This window comes from Eretmochelys imbricata, chromosome 4 (genome assembly GCF_965152235.1).
Source record: "Eretmochelys imbricata isolate rEreImb1 chromosome 4, rEreImb1.hap1, whole genome shotgun sequence".
NCBI classification, from domain to species: Eukaryota; Metazoa; Chordata; order Testudines; family Cheloniidae; genus Eretmochelys; species Eretmochelys imbricata.
Window position 1 is genome coordinate 98495630 of NC_135575.1, and position 20560 is coordinate 98516189.

Here is a 20560-nt window from a genome sequence, read left to right on the forward strand (position 1 = left end):
CCAGACATGACATGATATTCCAGAAATGATCTCACCAAATATAGACATAATACCACCTTCCTGCTATGACTCTACATCCTCTGTGTACACCCTCGTAGCCATACCAGCTCGTGTTCAGTTGGTTATTCACTATGACCTATAGGTCCTTTCCGGAGTCACGGTTTTGGATGATACAATCCGTCATCCTGGAAATATGACTTACAGTCTTGGTTCTTGGATGCATGACCTTGCATTTGTTCATATTAAAATGCATGTTGCTTGTTTCAGGGAGTAGACACAGGCTTATATCACTTTATATAAAGACAAATAACAACTTATTACAACCTTAAAGGAAGCAGGGGGTTGTGTGGCAACAGTAACTACTGTCTGAAAAGATTTCAGAGTAGGAGCCATGTTAGTCTGTATCCGCAAAAAGAAAAGGAGTACTTGTGGCACCTTAGAGACTAATAAATTTGTTAGTCTCTAAGGTGCCACAAGTACTTCTTTTCTTTTTGTCTGAAAAGAGTGGGTTTACAAGAAATAAGAGGCCCAAGCAAAAATGGCAAACTCAAGGACATCTCTTGACCCTGTTTAGCCTACAGAATGAGTCCCTTTCCTTGCTCCTAAAAATTATCCCTCATAAAGTTAATGACCCAACCCACATCTCCTCCGCCATCTTTGAGGAGGGTTTTCCCAGCACAGAGGAATTAATCCAACTCCAAGCTGCAGTTTTTTCATAAGGGGCTGGGGGCGGGTAGGGAACAGAGTCAAGTATTCATCTTTACACATCCACAGGATCCTACTGTTGGACAGATGATCTCACCCATTGCAACAGGCAGTAGTCAGACATGTTCATATGGCTGGGAACCTTGCCACAAAATGAGAATACTGTGAATGTAGTATTGTTACATAGCCTAGAAAAGGAAAAGCTAAATTTAGTCTTCAAAAAGCTAAATTGCTGGCTTATTGGTCTTTAAAAAGATATTATTAATGCCTACCCTTTAGGAGTGCTGACCTCTGCAAGATGGGGAAACACTAGAGGCTTGTTCTGGTAACATATGCACAATAGTTACACCACACTCATATTAGTGGGACAGTGGTTGTAAGGCCGTTCACCATTCATACCACCAAAGGAAAGACATAGAATATTTTGTTGCAAAATACAAAAGCATTTTAGAGTAGGGTAAATGCATCAATTCGCTGCAATGACAGAAACACTGCAACCATCGCTACTTAAAAAGAAAAGGAGTACTTGTGGCACCTTAGAGACTAACAAGTTTATTTGAGCATAAGCTTTTGTGAGCTACAGCTATGCTCAGATAAATTTATTAGTCTCTAAGTACCACAAGTATTCCTTTTCTTTTTGTGGATACAGACTAACACAGCTGCTACTCTGAAACCTGTCATCGCTACATAGTTTATAATAAAACAACTGGTATTTTCTTAAAGAACTACATACAAATGTCATCATCATCATAAGTAAATCTTCACAGAGTATGAAGCAAATAAAAATCTAATTCTTAAACCTGCCACCGCATTAGAACTGGCCAAATGAAGGGGAGAAATATAATATTATAAAAAAATGTGAAATTGATTAAATGGATATAAAACTCAATTTCTTCAATCAGATCTCTAAGATGAATGAATAATGGAAGATAAAATTAATCAAATGTTTCATATGAAGATAAATTATTCGATAAGTTCTACTTTAACTTGCAAAATATCATTCAACCAGCCCCTTTGCATATTTTACATACATCCTTTTCTCCCCATCCCCCCTCCACAAAAAACCCCTGGGGCTTTACATCTGACTGGTCTCTGACAGTTCTGAATGCCCTTGGAAAAGGATAAATGAATGCTACAATTCCTTTTTTGTATCACCTACTTGCTGAAAATGCTGAGCTATTGAAGTAGAGTGCAAAATCAGAGGCTGAGCATAACTTGTTCATTTGTCTGTTACTTAAGCATGCCCCCCAACTTTTTCCTGTTTGTTTTATCCACCTGTTGCATCTTGTAGTAACTAGACTGTGGGCTCTTTGGGACAGGGACCATGTTTCGCTGTGTATGTGTACAGAGCCTAGCACAATAGGGCCCCAATCCTTGATTGCTCCTGTAATACAAACAATAAAAGAAAATAATTTCCCATTCTTATCAGTTAGCATCTACACACACACACTGCAGAGTGAAATTTAAACTTGTGCAGAACTTACCCCAAGATATTGGCCATCAATAAAGACAACAGGTAGTGATGGGATTTCACACACCCTCCTGCATCTTTCTTCTAGTTCTTTTCCATAATCGCTGTTCAGAGCAATGTTTTTTTCTTCAAATTTCACTCTGTGATTTTGGAAGATCTTTCTTACTAGCTCGCATCTTTCAAACGTGGTTCTCACCACACGAAGGCTGGTAGTGTAAATTACGATGCGACCAAATTCTAGAACTGTAGACACCTGGAAAACGAAATGTTTTTATTGTTCACTCCAGTAAATAAAATGTTAGTAGTTACATTTATTTCATGGCTGTACCAATACCTTTCAGTGATTATTCTGTTCTTTTGAAATATTATTTAAGCAGTAAGCACATCTTAACCTCTTTTCCAAAATTGTTGTTTTGTTTTTCTCTCCTCAAACATAAGTATGGAAGAAGATGAGGTGTGATCTTGGATTAAGCTGTCATAATTGCCATGCAGGGGCCCAATTAAGAGGACTTATGGTGGCTTTGCAAGCAGCTTTGAACAGTGATGAATCAGCCCCACTTGTTCCAGTCTCTAAAACAATGGTTCCCAAACTTGTTCCGCCGCTTGTTCAGGGAAAGCCGGGCCGGGCCAGTTTGTTTATCTGCCACATCTGCAGGTTCAGCCGATTGTGGCTCCCACTGGCTGCAGTTCGCTGCTCCAGGCCAATGGGAGCTGCTGGAAGCAGCGCGGGCCGAGTGATGTACTGGCCGCCGCTTCCAGCAGCCCCATTGGCCTGGAGCAGCGAACCACAGCCACTGGGAGCCACGATTGGCCAAATCTGCAGATGCGGCAGGTAAACAAACCGGCCCGGCCCGGCAGGGGCTTTCCTTGCACAAGCAGCTGAACAAGTTTGGGAACCACTGCTCTAAAAGCACAAATCCACAGTTATCCAGCTGTGACCTTCATCTAGGTATGTGATTAATCCACTTTTTGGGGATTTGCCAGATCCTGTATCAAATACTGTTTTGTTTTTCCCCCTATCAGTTGGGGACTAGGGACCCATATAGCCAATGATATCTTGATCTCACATTACAGTACAGGGGTAGTACATTATATCTTGATCTCACATAATAGCACAGGGGCAGTCAATAGGCAGATTGCAGGCCAAATCTGGACTACCAGACGCTTTTGAACAGACCCCCAAATATTTTTATTTACTTGTTTTCATTTAGCATTATCATTATTTTCTCTGGAGTCTGGACTTCGACTATACCTTGACCAAGAAATTTAGACCTTGACAAAAAATAAATGATTACCCCTGCTAGAGCCCTTGCTATCATGATTCCTCATGAAAAGCCAATGCTACTGCTAGGAAAAAAGGATGCAAGAGAAAGGCAGACAATTTTGTCTGTCTAACTGAAAAGGACTGGCATCTCTTGAGAGGCAGCTCAGTACTTCCTGGTCTTTGCTGGGGATTCAACCAACAGTTTTCCCTTTTAAAATGGTAAATTTATAATAACGGTCAGATCCAAAGCCCATTGTAGTCAATAGAGGTTGAAAGAGAGAGAGTGTGAGAGAGAGTCTCCCCTCTTTAAAAAAGTAGCTTGCATTATAATAATGTCAAAGAACCATTGTTGTAGATCAAAGAGATATTAAGTTCAGACAAAAACTGGATAAATAGTAGAACTCCTAGGTTATTAACTAAAGCAAAGTGAGCTTCCAAGCCTTTTGAGTTACCCATTGCAAGAGCCAACATGAGAGGGTTTCATTATTTTGGCAATGTTACAGAAATAAAGCCACAAGTTAGGAAACACTACAGAACAAAGACTTACATTATACTGCAGCAATTTGTAGAAAGTTATTCTTGATGTGTGATTGTTCATTTTTGAATTGTGTAAACTAACTGCAAAGGTAAAATTGCAGTCAGACTAGGACAAACACCACTGGAAGTGACTGAAATGTCACTGGCAGCAAATTTATTTTACTTAGATTTTTAAAGGATTTAATTTGTAGTTAAGGAAAGTCCCCAAGAAGAACTTTCAGGTCTTCCAAATCACCAAAGGGATGCTTCAAAAATATGGAATTTACCAATTTCCTACCCACCATCCCAGGAAATCATCCCATAAAGGATCCAAAGGTTCTTTCTCACTGGTTATACTTCTTGGCTCTTCTGTTTGTAGGAAAAGTTAGTGTAAAATTGACCCATTACTCATTGGTCTGTATTTTATCCCTAGAATCTACTATACATCTGCTGAGGCAATTAACTCTTCCTTTGCATTTTTCACATCTCCTGAATGAGAGGAATAGCTTATCCCTTATTAAACCATTCAATATTCTACAGTAATGGTGCAAAACATTGCAATAAGCCTCATCTGTCACCTTTGTCTTATAAATTATATTCTCCTCCTTTCTGGTTATTATACTATTCCTAGCATCTAAAATGCCCATCACTATAGTATCTCTGTACACAAAGTAATACTTTTTCAGCATTGTTCACACAAACATCTCAGATCTCTTTATGAACATTAATTTATTCTTGTAATGCCCATGTGTGGTAGTATGGTACCATTATTCCTATTTCACAAATGAGAAAATTGAGGCACAAAGTAATTAAGCACCTTTCCTAAAGTCACACAGGAAGGCTAGAGTACAACCAAGACTAGAATCGGTAATGTGGCTTAGTTGTATTCTTTAATCATAAGACTCTCTGTAGCGGGGTGGTTACCCACTCCAGCCCTGGAAAGGGTTAAAGCCAGCCCTGGGAGAGGGCTGGGGCTGTGAGAAGCAGCTAGGCTGATGGGGAAGGCAGCCACAGCTGGGGCCACGCCCCAATCAGGTTGCAGCTGGCCCTACAAAAGGCCAGTGAGCCAGGTGTTTAAGATTCTTTCTCTAGCTTTTCTGAGGGAAGGACTTACCTTTCTGGGAGCTGAGCAGGGACCTGAGGTAGGGCAGTGCTGGGGGAAAGGCAAGAGGTGCTGGGGAGCTCCAGCCTGAGAACCCGCCAGGCTGCAGGGCCCAAACCAGGTTCTGGGACTGCAAAGGAGCAGCCTGGGGATAGGCAAAGGTAGCAGGTCCTACCCCCTCTTGCCAATGATGAGTGGCCATTACAGGCTACGGTTGGTCCCAGTGAGTGTGGGTTAAATGATGACTGGCAGTAGGCACTGAGGCAAGGTGGCGTTAGGGGTTCCCTGGGGAGGGGAGACCTGGAGACTGAGGGGATACTGCTGGGGCAGAACCCCCAGCCAAAGGGGCACCAGGGTCCAGCAGCAGTGATGACACTGGCCTGCAGAGGGTGCTCCGGAGCTGGAAAACAAGCTAATTCCCAGACAGCCAGCAGGAGGTGCTGCAGGGGTGAATCCTGCATAGTTACTCTCTCAACAAAACTAAACTAAAGTGAAAGGAAAAAAATAATTGATAATATGGTTACAGATTTGTTATGGAACTAGGATTGCTGAGTAATGATCCACAATTAAACAAGATTCCTTACAGAGCAGAAGAGCTGATGCCAAAGTCCAAAAGATTTGCAAAAGTACTAAAAATAGAGAATTACTTCTAAGCAAATGTATAACACGTTGCACAGTTTGGGGGGCAGGGGGGGGAACAGCTTCTTATGCACAGGACAAAAGAGTGGGGGAGTTGAGAAGTAAGCTATTTTTGAACTAATGGAAATGCTAACTCCAAAAAATTTCTTTAACAATGCTAATTCACAATTCCAGAGGCAAAAATAACTTTCATGTATACCTGACTGGAAATGAAAGAACTTTGGTTCTCACAAATGATGTTTTCCAACATTAAACGAATAAAGTCATGCTGGATCTTGGTAGCATTGTCATAATGAACAGGAGCCAGAATCATCCTCTCTAATAAACCTGGTCAACCACTTTCCAGTGGAATTGTTTTTCCATTGGAAATTTTTTTTTAGCAGAATCAGAACATTCCCATGAACGTGTTGCTTCTATTGAAACTTTAGGGGGAAACCAACCAAGCAAGCCAGCTTGTGCACCCACTTCTCTGGCTCTTTGGTAGCCTGCCTTTTGAGGGAGAGAGGAAGCCACAGCTTAGCATAGCCTGTTTTGTTCTGATTTGGAACGTTTTGTTTTTTTTTTAAATGCAACATTTTCTAGAAATACCAGTTACCACACAGCTCTAATTTCTAGTACTAGTGGTTCCCAGTCACAGCAGATGGGATTGAAATAAAGGGTCATTATCTGAATTAACATCAGCACTTGAGGTGTTCTAGCAGCATACAAATCAACAGACATGGGGAAAGTAGAGAGATGAAAGACTATTTGGAGTGATATCAAGCAGAGATTAGGCAGGTTTATGTGTCTGCATTTGCTTTTATGTTTCTTTTGCCTAATGGGGTAATGAAGAACACTTGTATGTGCTGCAAAGATGTACCAAGGGCGCAAGATAAATAGCAACTCAGGACATATTAGATTTCTTCAAATGGCTTTCTAAACTAGAGACTGACTGTGCTTGGCATTGGAACATTAAGCTTTTCCTCTTTGCACTATACTGTTGCCTACTGTGGCTGCACTTGATCATTCAAAATCCTACATGTAAATATACAGAAAATGTGGAAGTGAAATTCTCTTTTCTCTGATTAGTACTAATTCCTATTTTGTTACCCAGTTTGAAGGATAGTAACCCACGATATGTACTATAGAATATAAACCTTTGCAGTAAATCGGCAGAGTTCTATTCTGAACCAATATCCCTGTAGCTTTGCTTTGCTGAGCTGTAAATGTAGGTTCTTATCTGTTAGTCTCACATGGCAGCAGAATTGTAATAAACTAATGGCAGCAAAAAATAAATTAATGGAAAAGCAGTTCAGAAAATGAACTTTCACCGTTTACTGTAATGAACCTTAGATCATTAAATATATGAATGCATTTCGTGTTTTGAGTTGGAATAAAACAGAGGGCATAGGTGACTAGTAACTGCTGATCGTAAAGAGGCACAATTTAAAGGTTATGATGGTATTGCATACGTGGTGCTTGCAGCACAGCCCAAATTTAGCCCTAACAGACCTTACAAGGACACTGTGAAACTGACTATACACAAAGTGCCATCAATACATAAAATAAACTGAAAAAAAAAAGGAGAGGAGACACTTTCCACCCTCTTTCTCGCCCCCCCCCTTCCCACACACCCTAAACTCTTTTGGTTTTCGTAATCTTACTTGTTAGCTTGTCACTATAGTAGGTACAAAGTTTTCAGACAGACGTGATTTTTTTTTTCAAGTTGACATTGTGCCTTTAGCCGTGATCCTACATTTCTGCTCACCTGGAGAGGAATGCAGGACTCCTAGACTCATAGGGAATTCCAGACAGACTGTCACAGGCCTGGTGTAAAGTAGGACTTGGATGGTGGCCATCTTAATAAAAAGTATAAGCACTTTTTTGCAATCCTGCTTTCAGGAAATATTACTCTACAGCTAACCTTACATCTTTCATATATACTGGAAACTTGACAAATCATTATCAATCAAGCAGTTTGTACTGCAGAAAGACCCCAGGAGAAAGTATGTTTCCAGAATCGCTGCAAGTGGTCTAGTCCATACGCAAGCAGGAGACACAAGTAATTTATTCCTATCTCTCCCTATATGGGAAATTGTGTTTGCCCTCAGATATAGAAACACCTAAAAAGAGCATCTGATGGAAAAATGTCTGCAAAGATACTCCCTGCTGTGAGGAGGAGGAGGAATTTGTATGGTTTATTTTTAAGTTGGAACAATTACCACATATTTGTACCCCTATAACAGATGCTTTAACAAGAGCAAAATAAAGCTGACAGGCTGTCATAAACATATAGATAAGGGTAGCATAAAATCCCTCCTTTACCTGTAAGGGGTTAAGAAACTCAAATAACCTGGTTGGCACCTGACCAAAAGGACCAATAAGGGAAGAAGATCCTTTCAAATCTGGGGGGGAGGCTTTGTTTTGTGCTCTTTGTTGTTCTCTCTTGGACATAGAGGGACCAGGGTAGGAAAAACCATCTCCTAAAACCCTACCTGAAATAAGCATCCAAGATTTTAAAAAATTGTAAGTAATAGCAAGTAAATGTGTTAGCTTATCTTTTGTTTTAGCTTGTGAATTTTCCCTATGCTAAGAAGGAGGTTTATTCCTTGTGTTTTTGGTTTTTTTTGTTTTTTTGTAACTTTAAAGTTTTGCCTAGATGGGAATCCTCTGTGTGGTAAATCTTATGACCCTGTAAAACTACCTTCCATCCTGATTTTACAAAGGTGCTTCTTTTACTTTATTATAAAGTTCTGTTTAGAATCTGATTGGTTTTTAGTGTCCTAAAAACCAAGGGTCTGGCTTGTGCTCAGCTTGTTTACCTATTTGGTTGGTATGTGATTCTCAAAACTCCCCAGGAAAGGGGGTGAAGGGGCTTGGGGGGGATATTTTGGGGAAACAGGAACTCCAAGTGGTCCCTTTCCTAAATCTTTGCCTAGCTCACTTGGTGGTGGCAGCAGTACCATCCAAGGACAAGGAAGGATTTGTGCCTGGGGGAAGTTTTTAACCTAAGCTGGTGGAAATAAGTTTAGGGGGTCTTTCATGTGGGTCCCCACATCTATACCCCAGAGTTCAGACTGGGGATGGAACCCTGACACAGGCATTCATGGAGCACCCAGGACTTGAAAATTATTCTTTAGAGCTCTTAAGATCTAACAAGATACTGGGAGGTTCTACTGAGCTCGGGCCTGAAGGAACTCTCCTGTTCAGTCTATCCTCCTGTTGACTGAAAGGGATATTTCTAGATGCACAAGAGAATGCGAGTGCACAGAAGTGTTCTGTGTAGCATAAAGAAGCTCAATGGCTCTGTCATACACAGAACACAAGAGTGCATCAAACCATAGTTAAACATTATAGACCTCTATTTCTTCTTGAGGACCCATACCTTAAAAGGCTCAAAGTGAGCAACACACTTGAACTATATAGAAAGATGTAGCGTCCTGTTAACCATGAATATCCTGTTATCTCCTGAGTTCTTGACTTGTAATAAAAGGAATATTTCATTTGCAGAAAAAGTAAAAAATAAACTGAATGATGAGGCAGCTGGTAACATACAATTAAATGCAGCACTGTAGTGCACTATTAGAAATCCACAAAATAAATGCATATTTACCCATCTTTTCTGACCCTGCCTCTAGCATTCAGTAGTATAAACAGTGCAACTCAGGATTTATTGTGAAGATAGCAGTTTAACAAGATGGACAACAGATGCTGCTTAGTTTTCTAAAAATTTATTTTTTTTTTGTTTTGCTTTATTTTTAATATGCAAGTTGGTTAGAGAATGCATATTGCATAGGGTTAATTTAATGGATATTTTAAATATATATAAACTGAACACCCTCACTTTTAAATCTAGATGGACCCCAAAAATTGGTCATATTTGTTTCTAATAACAGGAATACAGAAATAAGGGAATTGCCAAATTCCCAGACTGGATCAGACCAGCGGTCAATCTAGTACAGTATTCTGTCATCAACAGTGACCAGTACCAGATGCTTCAGAATAAGGTTCAAGAAACCCTGGAGAAGATATTGTGTAATGTGCCCCAGGGAAAGTTTACTCCTATTCCCCAATAGTAGAGGTTATTTTATGCCCTACAGCATGTTAAGGGTTTATATCCCTTCCAAAAGTGGAAGACAGCACTGTCTTCTTCATGGCTTTTGCTAAAGATTTTACTCTTCCATTAAGTGCAGAATTGGGTCCTCAGATTGAAACCATATTGTACAAACACTGCAAATAGTACTCACACAAGTAATCAACGTACCAACATTAGCTGTATTCCACATCAATACTCTAATTGATTTAGCATTGCCAGTGTAGACTAGCACTCATTCCTGAAGCATTTCCCATAGTCTGACTTGATTCTGCCTTGCAAAACTCCACACACTCATGGTAAATTTTTTTTAGGGGGGGAAACAAGCAAGTAAAATATTGCTTTCATTAAAATATTGTCAGTTCAGATTAGTAGAATTTGCGCATCCATTGGTAAATTTTCATAATTTTGCAAGTGACTTAAATGCAAAATTTATTCATAGTCAAGGAAGATGAGTAACTTGCACCAAGTTATTTTGATATTGCTTACATGTCAGTTATCAGTTCCATACCCTTGCATGACAATTGCTCTTAAATGTTCTACAAGTGTTGGCTGCAGATTTTTCTTAAATGCTCAAAGAGCATCAAAAAATAAATTGTTGCCTCAAGGAAGACAATAACCTCCAGACACACAGATGTAGACTCTTTTTTCCCCTTTAAATATGTGCCCTAGTTAGGCTCTGAAATACATGACCCAATTTTTCAAAAATGAAATTGATGGGTGCTTTGAAAACCTGGGCCACTTAGGAACCTCAGTAAGGATTTAGGGCTCTGATCCTGTTCCAACTGAGATCAATGGCAATGGTATCCTGGAGTTCAGTGATGCAAGATAATGCCCTTTGTGCCTAATTTAAGCACCCATTCTTTGAGGTCTCATCCCTAATATTTTAATAAATACTTTGTCCTTCTATAGCACGTTCTTCCAAAGTTTCACAGACAAGTTCATCATCACATGCCCTTCTTAGCTAAGAATTATCCCCATTTTACAGATAAGGAAACTAAGGCAGAGAGAAATTAAGCGACTTGCATAAAGGAAGTCTGTGGCAAAATAATAATATTTAGGTCTTATAAAGAGAAGCCAAAACCACAAGACCATCCTGCCCCTCCTTTGAATTTCATATCAACACACAACAAACATTTGGAGGATGCACTGGAGTTTTAAGTGCTCACCAGCTACTAGTAGGCTGGCCCAGATCATAGGAGAAGTTTGGTTTCCTTTCATGAAAAATGGTCTGATTCTGCACGTAGGCAGCATTTGGAACTCAGGCAGGGTCTTTAAAGAAAAATACCTGTTTCCTACCCTTATGGCTTTAAAGGAATCCTGTGCATTGCTAAAATAACATCAGGGATTTCCGTCTATCTTATTCTGTGGCCGGAGGAACCCAGGCCAAGAAACCTCTCCCACATAAATCCCCCATGGGTTTTGCCTCACCCTGCCACTCCCCCATCCAGGGAGCATCCAGGCCAGTCACATGGCTCCTTCCTTGCGCACCCCCTGCCCCCACCAGATTCCCAGCCCTGGCCTATGCTGCCTCCCCGTCCCCCCCCATGATTTTCCCCCAGCGGCCCCCCGTTCCTCCCTGCTTCCCTTCCTCCCTCCCCTGAGCCCTACTATTTTTCCCGTGACCGCAAAAAAGAAGCCCCCCTTCTTACTCACTGGCAGCGGCAGGCAGAATGACTCCAGTGAGCTCAAGCAGGCAGGCATGTACCTGAGCACAGCTGGTGGGTGGGACAAGACAGGGACAGCTTCCCACCAGCCCCCTCTGGAATGTGCCCCCCCTTGGTCTGGGGAGGGTCATGTGACCATTCATGCCCCTCCCTAGCATCACCCCTGAAATAGGGTGTTAATTTCATTCATGGGTCAATAAACATGAAAAAGCTGCTGTTCAGCCCAGGGTGGTCTGATGATGTAACAAATTACAAAGGTTCAGCTGCAATGGTTTATGCTGGCCAGTGAACATCCTTTTGAAAAACTTTTATGCGGAAACTTGAAGCAAAGAGCAGTTGATTTTGGTTTGCGATATCATTACCAACTCAAACGTTGGATCCGATTCACCAAGGCTCCTGAACTCGGGTCACGTATCAGGTGAACCTGCACTGAATTCCAGGGACGGCACCTGCATGGAACAAGTGTCAGGGCGGGATTTACGGAGTCAGAAAAAAACAAGCTTCCTTTTATAACAAGTCTATATGCTATTTACAGCTATTAAGTTAACAGTGCAATGCTTCCATTTGCCAAGGAAGGGTCCATATGGGGTAGCTGCTCCAGGGCCTCAAACTTTACAGCCTTCATTTCCCTTGCGGACTTCAAGGCATCAGCAACATAACTCCAGGGAACAAGCCCCAGTAGCCTATCCTAGTGGATGAGCACAAAGGAGCAGGGATCAGTATCTGCCATTTTCTCTGTCAGGAGAGAAAAATGAAACATCAGACTGGACTGATCCTTTGCATTGTGAGGTGCATGAAGGTCAGTCAGGCCCTTTGCAGACGTGATTGACTTCACTGAGATTTGGGTCAAGCCTTTGGCAAGGGAGGAGCACATGCACCATCTTCCCTGATCTGCCATTGTTGGAAGTAGATGCATCTTATGAGCTACATACTCTTGTAACATAGATATTTGCTTACTGCTGCTCTGTGTGGGCAAAATTCAGAGGAGATACAAATGCTGGTCTATGTACTTTACATGTCAATACATCCTCCTGATGGTTGCTATCCCTGTATTACAGCCTTGTTTTTTGGCCCCCCCTCAGTGTGAAAGTGACATCAGCTTACATTCACACCTCCATATAATTATACCACCAATTGGTTCACTTCTGAATTTAGCCCTGTGTCTTTCAATGTACTTATCTTTTTCACAGTCCTGTGTGTTGCAAATAGTATATGCAATGAAACTTGGCTTTATATTTTGTACTTGAGCGAAGGCACAATATCTTATCTGCTGCATTTGATGGTCTGGAACAATACTTTGAATCACTAATGCTGAAATGTTAACATCAACCTGTAGTAAATATGAGATTTCTTAAGGTTCTTAGTATGTTAGTATATATCATTTAAATAATTTCATTCAAGCAGTAGCAAAATGCATCACTAATGCATACAAATGACTGACACTTCCTTCTCAATCTAAGAATATCATCTTGCCACATCTTGAAATGTTCTACTGAAATATGTACCCTTGGCCTTGTAATAAGATCATATCAGGTTGGAACAGGTATCTACTATCCACTGATTCTTCTGAAGAAGAAAGTCACAGTACACAGCAAGATCTGTGCCAATGGGGTTTTATTTGGTGAATAAGCACTTGCAGCTGATAGTGAATGTTGCACTGAAAAAAAATTTGGCCAACATTTTCATTCACGAGTCTTAAATGAGGCTTTAGTCCACCTGTTGGGATATTTTGTGGCCTCAGCTGGTAAAATTCTCTGGAGAAGAAGGCTGTAGGCTTAAGACTACACAGACTTGGGATTCTACCCATTGCTGACAAAATAATGAAATACTGATTGTGCTGTACCATTAAAGATGCCATCCATGTGATACATTAAACCCACATCCCTTCTGTCTGTCATTGGGGGCTGTCCATTTGAAAGTTAAAGATATAATGGCATCTTTAATATAGAATAAAATAACTGGTTTCCTGACCATCATTCCTTCTCTCTCAATAAACAGTTCCTAACCTTCAATGCTCTGAGAGAGAAGGAATTGCACACAGTGATAGATAGATAAAAAGATAGATAGATACTGAAACTTCCTTGTCAAGATCATACTTAGTCATCTCTCATTATCTGTGATGTACTTCAGTACAAAATCACTTTCCCTTTCATTTAGCCATTTTCAAAACCATGCGAAGAACAGTATTAATTCTAATTCCATTACATGTTAATAGGATTTGTCTTCCTCCCATGTACATCATTTCAAAAACATAACCCATTTTTCTTATACTATACCTATATATCTATTTTAGGTACTATGATAGATATAGTGAGGTTCTCTAGCATCTGAGCACCTCACAATCTTCAGTGTATTTACCCTCGTGACACAGCTGTGATGTAGGGAAGTACTCCCTATCCCCATTCTATGGGTGAGAAACTGAGTCATAGAGATGCTAAGTGAAATGCAGGAAATCTGTGGCTCAGCAGGGACTTGAATGTTGATCTTCCAAGTCCTAGGCTAGTGCTCTAGCCACTAGATCATCCTGCCTCTCTAGAGCCTCCTCCTACAGCTGTTGGGAATACAGCCCATTTTCTTGCAATTTCCTATTTTATGTGACCTGGTAGCTGGATAGGCAACGCTGAGAATGGTATATTAAGGGCAGACTGCAAGGAATAGGACAGACAAATCCCAAAACGGTTTATTCTATAATTAAGTTCACCAAGCCAGTAACCAAACAATTTCTGTAATACCACGCTGACTACTAAGAAGCCAAATACAGTCCCCTTTAAGCAACCCAGACTTTGCCCCTCTCTGGGCAGCCAAGTCTAATTTAATGAGAGGTTATTGAAAACCTGATTTTCCATATGTGAGGTTCGCCAGTCCCAAAAGACTGGACTCTAATCACCAGGTCAATATGAGTCTCAGATCTTACCCAATAATCACGCAGATGGTCCTTTAATAACTAAAAGACTAAAGGTTTAATAATAAAAAAAGAGTTGCTGTGGTTAAAAGATCAATATACAAACAGATATGCATAAAGTCCTTAGGTCAGTGTCATAGCAGAGAAGGTGATGCTGCTGATTTGTAAAAGTCTTTCTTATCAGTTGATTCCAGTTTATAGTCCAGGGAGCAGTCTAGCTGTAGAGTCTGCTCAGGTTCTTCCAGGAGAATTCCAGAGTAATCCAGGGTAAACCTGGAGACTTCAGACTTTAAGGCTTAGACCTTCCCTGTTAAAGTTTAAGCAGATCTGAGATAAAAAGGATCAGGCCTGGGACTTTTCTTTATAGTCCTCTAGAAAGCTGATTAGCCTCTTGACAGCAATTGTCACAGTCGGACCTTCCCAGGTGAAGAATAGGCAGTGCAGATTGTTGTTTTGAAACTAATCTTCTATTTCCTTTGCATACACAGGTAAACTAGTTGCATTCATTAACATAAGGCAATTAGCCAGTCAAACAATCAATACAGTTCATTATATCATAGGTTTCAGAGTGGTAGCTGTGTTGGTCTGTATCAGCAAAAGCAACAAGGAGTCCTTGTGGCACCTTGGAGACTAACAAATGTATTTGAGCATAAACTTTCGTGGGCTAAATCCCACTTCATTAGATTTATGGAGTGGAACATACAGTAGGGAGGTATAAATACACAGCATATGAAAAGGTGGGAATTATCTATAGCATATAGTTATCTATAGCATAGATAATTAAACTGAAGACCATGCAAATAATATTATGAGTTCCTACAGTATCTTGCATCTTTGCTCTTAAGGTTAACTGAACCATCCACATGCATACTGTAAGGCCATAAAGACATGAAAGGGAATTAGCATCCACAAACTAATCTGGTTACATTGTTAAACTTTTAACAAGACATACATAAACACAGTCAAATACACTTAGCCTCTGTTGATTCTCTAACTATACAGGTAAGCATGTTAAAGATTCTTGTTTACTTAACATGGCTTTGATAACTATCTACAAGAAATAGCCCTGTTTACCTTTCCGTACCCTTTGGATATGCCCTTAAGGGTTGCTTCCTTAGTGTTATAATCTTTATAAGGTTTGTCCCCTCACAATTACTCATAGCCAGTGGTATAGTTCGGAAAAATAGTTGCTGTACTCCTTCAGTGCAGATTGGCATACAATACCTCCTTGCCGGGAAGCAGGGTATCAATAATAAAACATGTTTATAAAACGTATGATATGGAGGGTTGTAATCCATTTTTATATTTAAGACAATGTATGTCTTTTAGGGATATCATAAAGGAAATTGCTGTAATAATAGTGTAAAAAGTAAATTGTATGTATATTATACCTTTGTCTTAAAGAATCCCAAACCATTTTAGGAATTTAATGTCGTTTTCTGATGGAATTATGACTAAGAACGTTGAAGTTGTGTGACTAAGCACTCAAAAGACACTAGATTAAGTTAAGGCTGGAGGGTCTGCCTCTCCTCTAACCCCATCTGTGTCTGCATTATGATTAGAAATGGGTAAAACTTTTTGACAAAACATTTTTTGGTGAATTTTTCATTTTTGGAAAAAGAAACCAAGACAATTCTGAAAAAACTACATGTTTCATTTTGACATTTTTGAAACAAAACATTTTGTTCAATTCGAAACAACTAACTTTATTTTTTTTAAATCAAAAACATTAAATGCTCCAAATCAAAATGAAACAAAATTTTTTCTTTTCAGTTTGCCAAAAATTTTCTAACTTTTTTTTTAAATTGCCGAAAAACTCAAACCAATTATTTCCCCACCTCTTATTATGATCCCATGTGATTTCTCAAATAGTACAATGCAATATCATACTGGTTTTTTGGCAAGCTTAAATTCACCAACACATCTTGTAGATCAGAGTACATGCTAACAAAAAGATGTGCTTTCAAGTAAGAAAAAATACTTGAAACACCAATGCAAGGGACTAGAGCATGGCCCTTCACTTTCCTGTCATCTATAGGATGGAATTGTCACAGTTTCATGGCAACAGTACCTGTATTTCCCCTCCGTGCTCCACCAATGGCACCCACTTTAGGCCTCTAACTCCCAGCAGTCACCTCTCCTAGGCAGACACCTGCATGCACTATTCCTGACCAGGGATTTAAAAGCTGCCCAGCTCCTTGTCTTACACTGTGATATCCTCAGCAAACCAGATTGACTGAAAAGGGCAATGCCTGGGCTTGCTTTCTCTCCAAGGGCTATGAACAGTGTATTGCCAGTTACAAGTTACCACACAGCTCATTCTGAGCAAGCATGTTTATTTTAAAGTAAAAGCATTACAGAGGAAACATATTAAAAGAACCTACATGCATACTAAAATGCTTACCTGAGGTCACCCCCCAACTCCAGCTGAGGGCTCTGGTTGATTTTAGCACTTCAAAAGCTACAGCTGGGTTTTCCCCAAGTTTACAGGTTCATCTGTCTTAAATCCAGGATCAAGGCTGGGCAGATCAGTTGCTCTTCTATACAGCTCAGGCCTTTGATCTTGGCCTTCTGTAACAAGTAACCGGCAAACAATGTCCCTCTCTTTAGGGAGTAGCTTCAAAATGCTGGGGGGTTGCATAACTGGAGTTGAGGAATTTGCATTAACTTCTCCCTAGGAATTCCCCAGGAAATTCACTTTACACTTATTATCCCAAAAGTCCATACTTGTCTGGCACATTTTCAATATAGTCTTTTGAACTCCCAGGTGTGACATCTGTCACATCTCCTCCATATAGAGGTCACATACAATCCTAACCCACAATAATCCATAAATTTAATGCAATAAAGTCTTTCAAAGATATTGCAGGAAATTGTCATATCTACCACAAGAGTAGCACTTCACCTATCACTAGGCTGGAGCACTTCAAGTTCAAAGACTGCAATTGTGCCTGGCTCCTCATGCTCTCATTCCTCCTCACCATTCACATCGCCACAGGAACAGGTCACCCATTGTCCCTCAGAGATTTACCAATGGCCACAAAATGAGCTAATATCAGAGCATGGACTAGCACTCTGGAATTCATAGCTTCCTGCTCCTGGGTCATTAGATTCTGCTGCCCATGACTTCATAAACTCATACACAAATTTACCACTACTGGTATGCAACCAGCTCTAGGGAGGAATACAGTTCCTGTTTAACAATGCACAACAATGTTTAAGGACATTAAACAAAGGAAAAACACCATATCCAATTAAAACTACAAGGAGGATGTAAAGCAGGCAAAATGCATTTACCCAACTTGGAATTTGTCCAGGACATCATTTCTAATGATCATATTACAAACAATTACTAACAGTATCTTTCCACACCTGGCTGGACTTATGAAAAGTAGTCCACTCCCTGAAAGCACCATCAGTATTTTCTTTTTAATGTAGCACATTACTGTGTGCTTCATGATTTATTCCTTTCTACATATTCTGATAACAGAGGGATATCACTTCTGGCTCTTTACAGCTTCTGGGACCTCTGTAAACCAAGAACCATAGGTGCACCAGCGTGGGTATCTGTAATCTATTCCTTAACCTTCCAGGAACAAGGCCATGGCTTTTGACATACTTCTCATCTCCCCATCCCTGGGTACACGCTCCTGGAAATGGAAATCTGGTATATAAGAAAGGAAAACCACTGTCCGGTTCTCCCCTGCAACAGCCTGGAAACAAATTTTTGTAAAGCCAATTTATAAGTATTGCTCTCCATTAAAACACAATAAAAAGAGAACATCTAGTAAGGACAGAATGAGGCGAAACAAGAATTATTGAAAATAAATTTTAAAAAATTCTGTTCTCAGCAGCTCACATGATGCACTTCAAGAGGTTATTCCACTACAGCATCTAGCAATCTAATCTAATGTATCATGCTATCCTCTGATCTGAAGTATACCATGTGCTCTCCTTATTCAGTAGCACAGGCCTCAAGCTAAACAAGTTGCAGCTAGATTGTTTTGTAAAACCGCTGAAGTCTCCATTAGCTAGCCTGACGTTTAGGGCTCAGATTAAGACGTGTATTTGTAACTCAGCTGTTTGCTAGCTGAGTGCTTTTCTCCTCCACATTTACAGTCTTCATCATAATAAGGAAATCTCACCCTTCACTTCATCTCCAAAGGAAACATACTGACCTAACACAAGCCATGGTATTTCTAAACTGAAAGCAGTCTAGCCTGGTTTCTGAAGCACAATAGTATCTTTGATGGATGGTAAAATATAAGCATTGTAAAGACCTCAGAGGCCCAATTCAGGCTTCAGTGGATTACTGTCTCTTTACACCAGCTCCCAGTATGGCCCATTGCACTTATTTCTGGAAGGAAATGACTGTAGTAAGGTGTAACAATGATCAAATTATTGTTATGAAAACAACAGACTTTAGTGAAATCACCAAAATGCAGCTAATTCAGCTGCTCAATCTTATTTTCAATACAGAGCTCTCATATACAATTTTCTTAATGAGCTAGGAAAAATCTTCAGATATTAAATTCCTCTTCATGTCCTGTTTATATTCACAGATAGCTGGAAATGTAGTCAGCATCTCTATATTAAAGTAATTTCCTAAAATGCTACTCAGAATTATATTTCACTCACTAACATAATGCCAATTGACAAAAATGCCTTTACAACTAAAATGTAGTCAAAAGGCTGTCTCAAGTAAATCCAAAAATAGATAATAGAATCATCTGCTTAACATTCTACTTCTTAGTTGATTGATTATAGTAGTACATGTGTTCTCATTGTTTAAAACACTTCACTACTGCATAGATCTGAAATGAAATTTGTTAGCCTCCCCACCCTTGTCATAAAGCTTTTAAAGACAGAGAAACAGAATAAGGCCGCACAAGGAAAATAGCATTACAATGTTAAAGCCAAGCTGTCAAGGTTCCTCCCCCACTCTGAGCTCTAGGGTACAGATGTGGGGACCTGCATGAAAAACCTCCTAAGCTTATCTTTACCAGCTTAGGTCAAAACTTCCCCAAAGTACAAAATATTCCACCCTTTGTCCTTGGATTGGCCGCTACCACCACCAAACTAATACTGGTTACTAGGGAAGAGCTGTTTGGACGTGTCTTTCCCCCCAAAATACTTCCCAAAACCTTGCACCCCACTTCCTGGACAAGGTTTGGTAAAAAGCCTCACCAATTTGCCTAGGTGACTACAGACCCAGACCCTTGGATCTTAAGAACAATGAACAATCCTCCCAACACTTGCACCCCCCTTTCCTGGGAAATGTTGGATAAAAAGCCTCACCAATTTGCATAGGTGACCACAGACCCAAACCCCTGGATCTGAGAACAATGAAAAAGCATTCAGCTTTCTTACAAGAAGACTTTTAATAAAAATAGAAGTAAATAGAAATAAAGAAATCCCCCCTGTAAAATCAGGATGGTAGATACCTTACAGGGTAATTAGATTCAAAAACATAGAGAACCCCTCTAGGCAAAACCTTAAGTTACAAAAAAGATACACAGACAGAAATAGTTATTCTATTCAGCACAGTTCTTTTCTCAGCCATTTAAAGAAATCATAATCTAACACGTACCTAGCTAGATTACTTACTAAAAGTTCTGGTCTATCCCCGGCCAAGACAGAATATAGACAGACACACAGACCCTTTGTTTCTCTCCCTCCTCCCAGCTTTTGAAAGTATCTTGTCTCCTCATTGGTCATTTTGGTCAGGTGCCAGCGAGGTTACCTTTAGCTTCTTAACCCTTTACAGGTGAGAGGAGCTTTCCCCTGGCCAGGAGGGATTTCAAAGGGGTTTACCCTTCCCTTTATATTTATGACACAAGCTAATGATCACACTAACAGGTTTTTCACAGTTGATCTATATAGCCTTGGGAAAATAGACAGATTTGAATCTCCCGCTCCCAATACAAAGAAAATCTGTATAGCTGCAACTACATTGCCAAAATTCAGACACACAATTCACCACCAGTACAATTCCACCAGTGGTAATGGCAGTGGAACCTGGGTCCATAGGAATTTCATCACCCACCAGCGAAATGTTGCCAGCACTGAAATGTATTGTGGTTACTGTTGAAAAGCTCACAGCGAGACTGCATCACAGCTTAGGGCAGGAGGTGAAGAATAATTTTATTCAACTGCAACTACAGGGCAAATTTTAAGTAAGCAGACTGGAATTACTCAAACTGAATTTTAAACAAAATATAT

The 20560-nt window shown here is 40.1% G+C and overlaps 1 protein-coding gene across 1 annotated transcript in view; it reads right to left on the reverse strand.

Moving 5' to 3' along the window:
* GRXCR1 (glutaredoxin and cysteine rich domain containing 1) overlaps positions 1-20560 on the reverse strand; it is a 63913-nt gene that overhangs the window by 14556 nt on the left and 28797 nt on the right. Inside the window, exon 3 of the mRNA XM_077816169.1 lies at positions 2190-2429. Within this exon, the coding sequence (XP_077672295.1) occupies positions 2190-2429 (240 nt within the window). The remainder of the gene's footprint in view (positions 1-2189; positions 2430-20560) is intronic.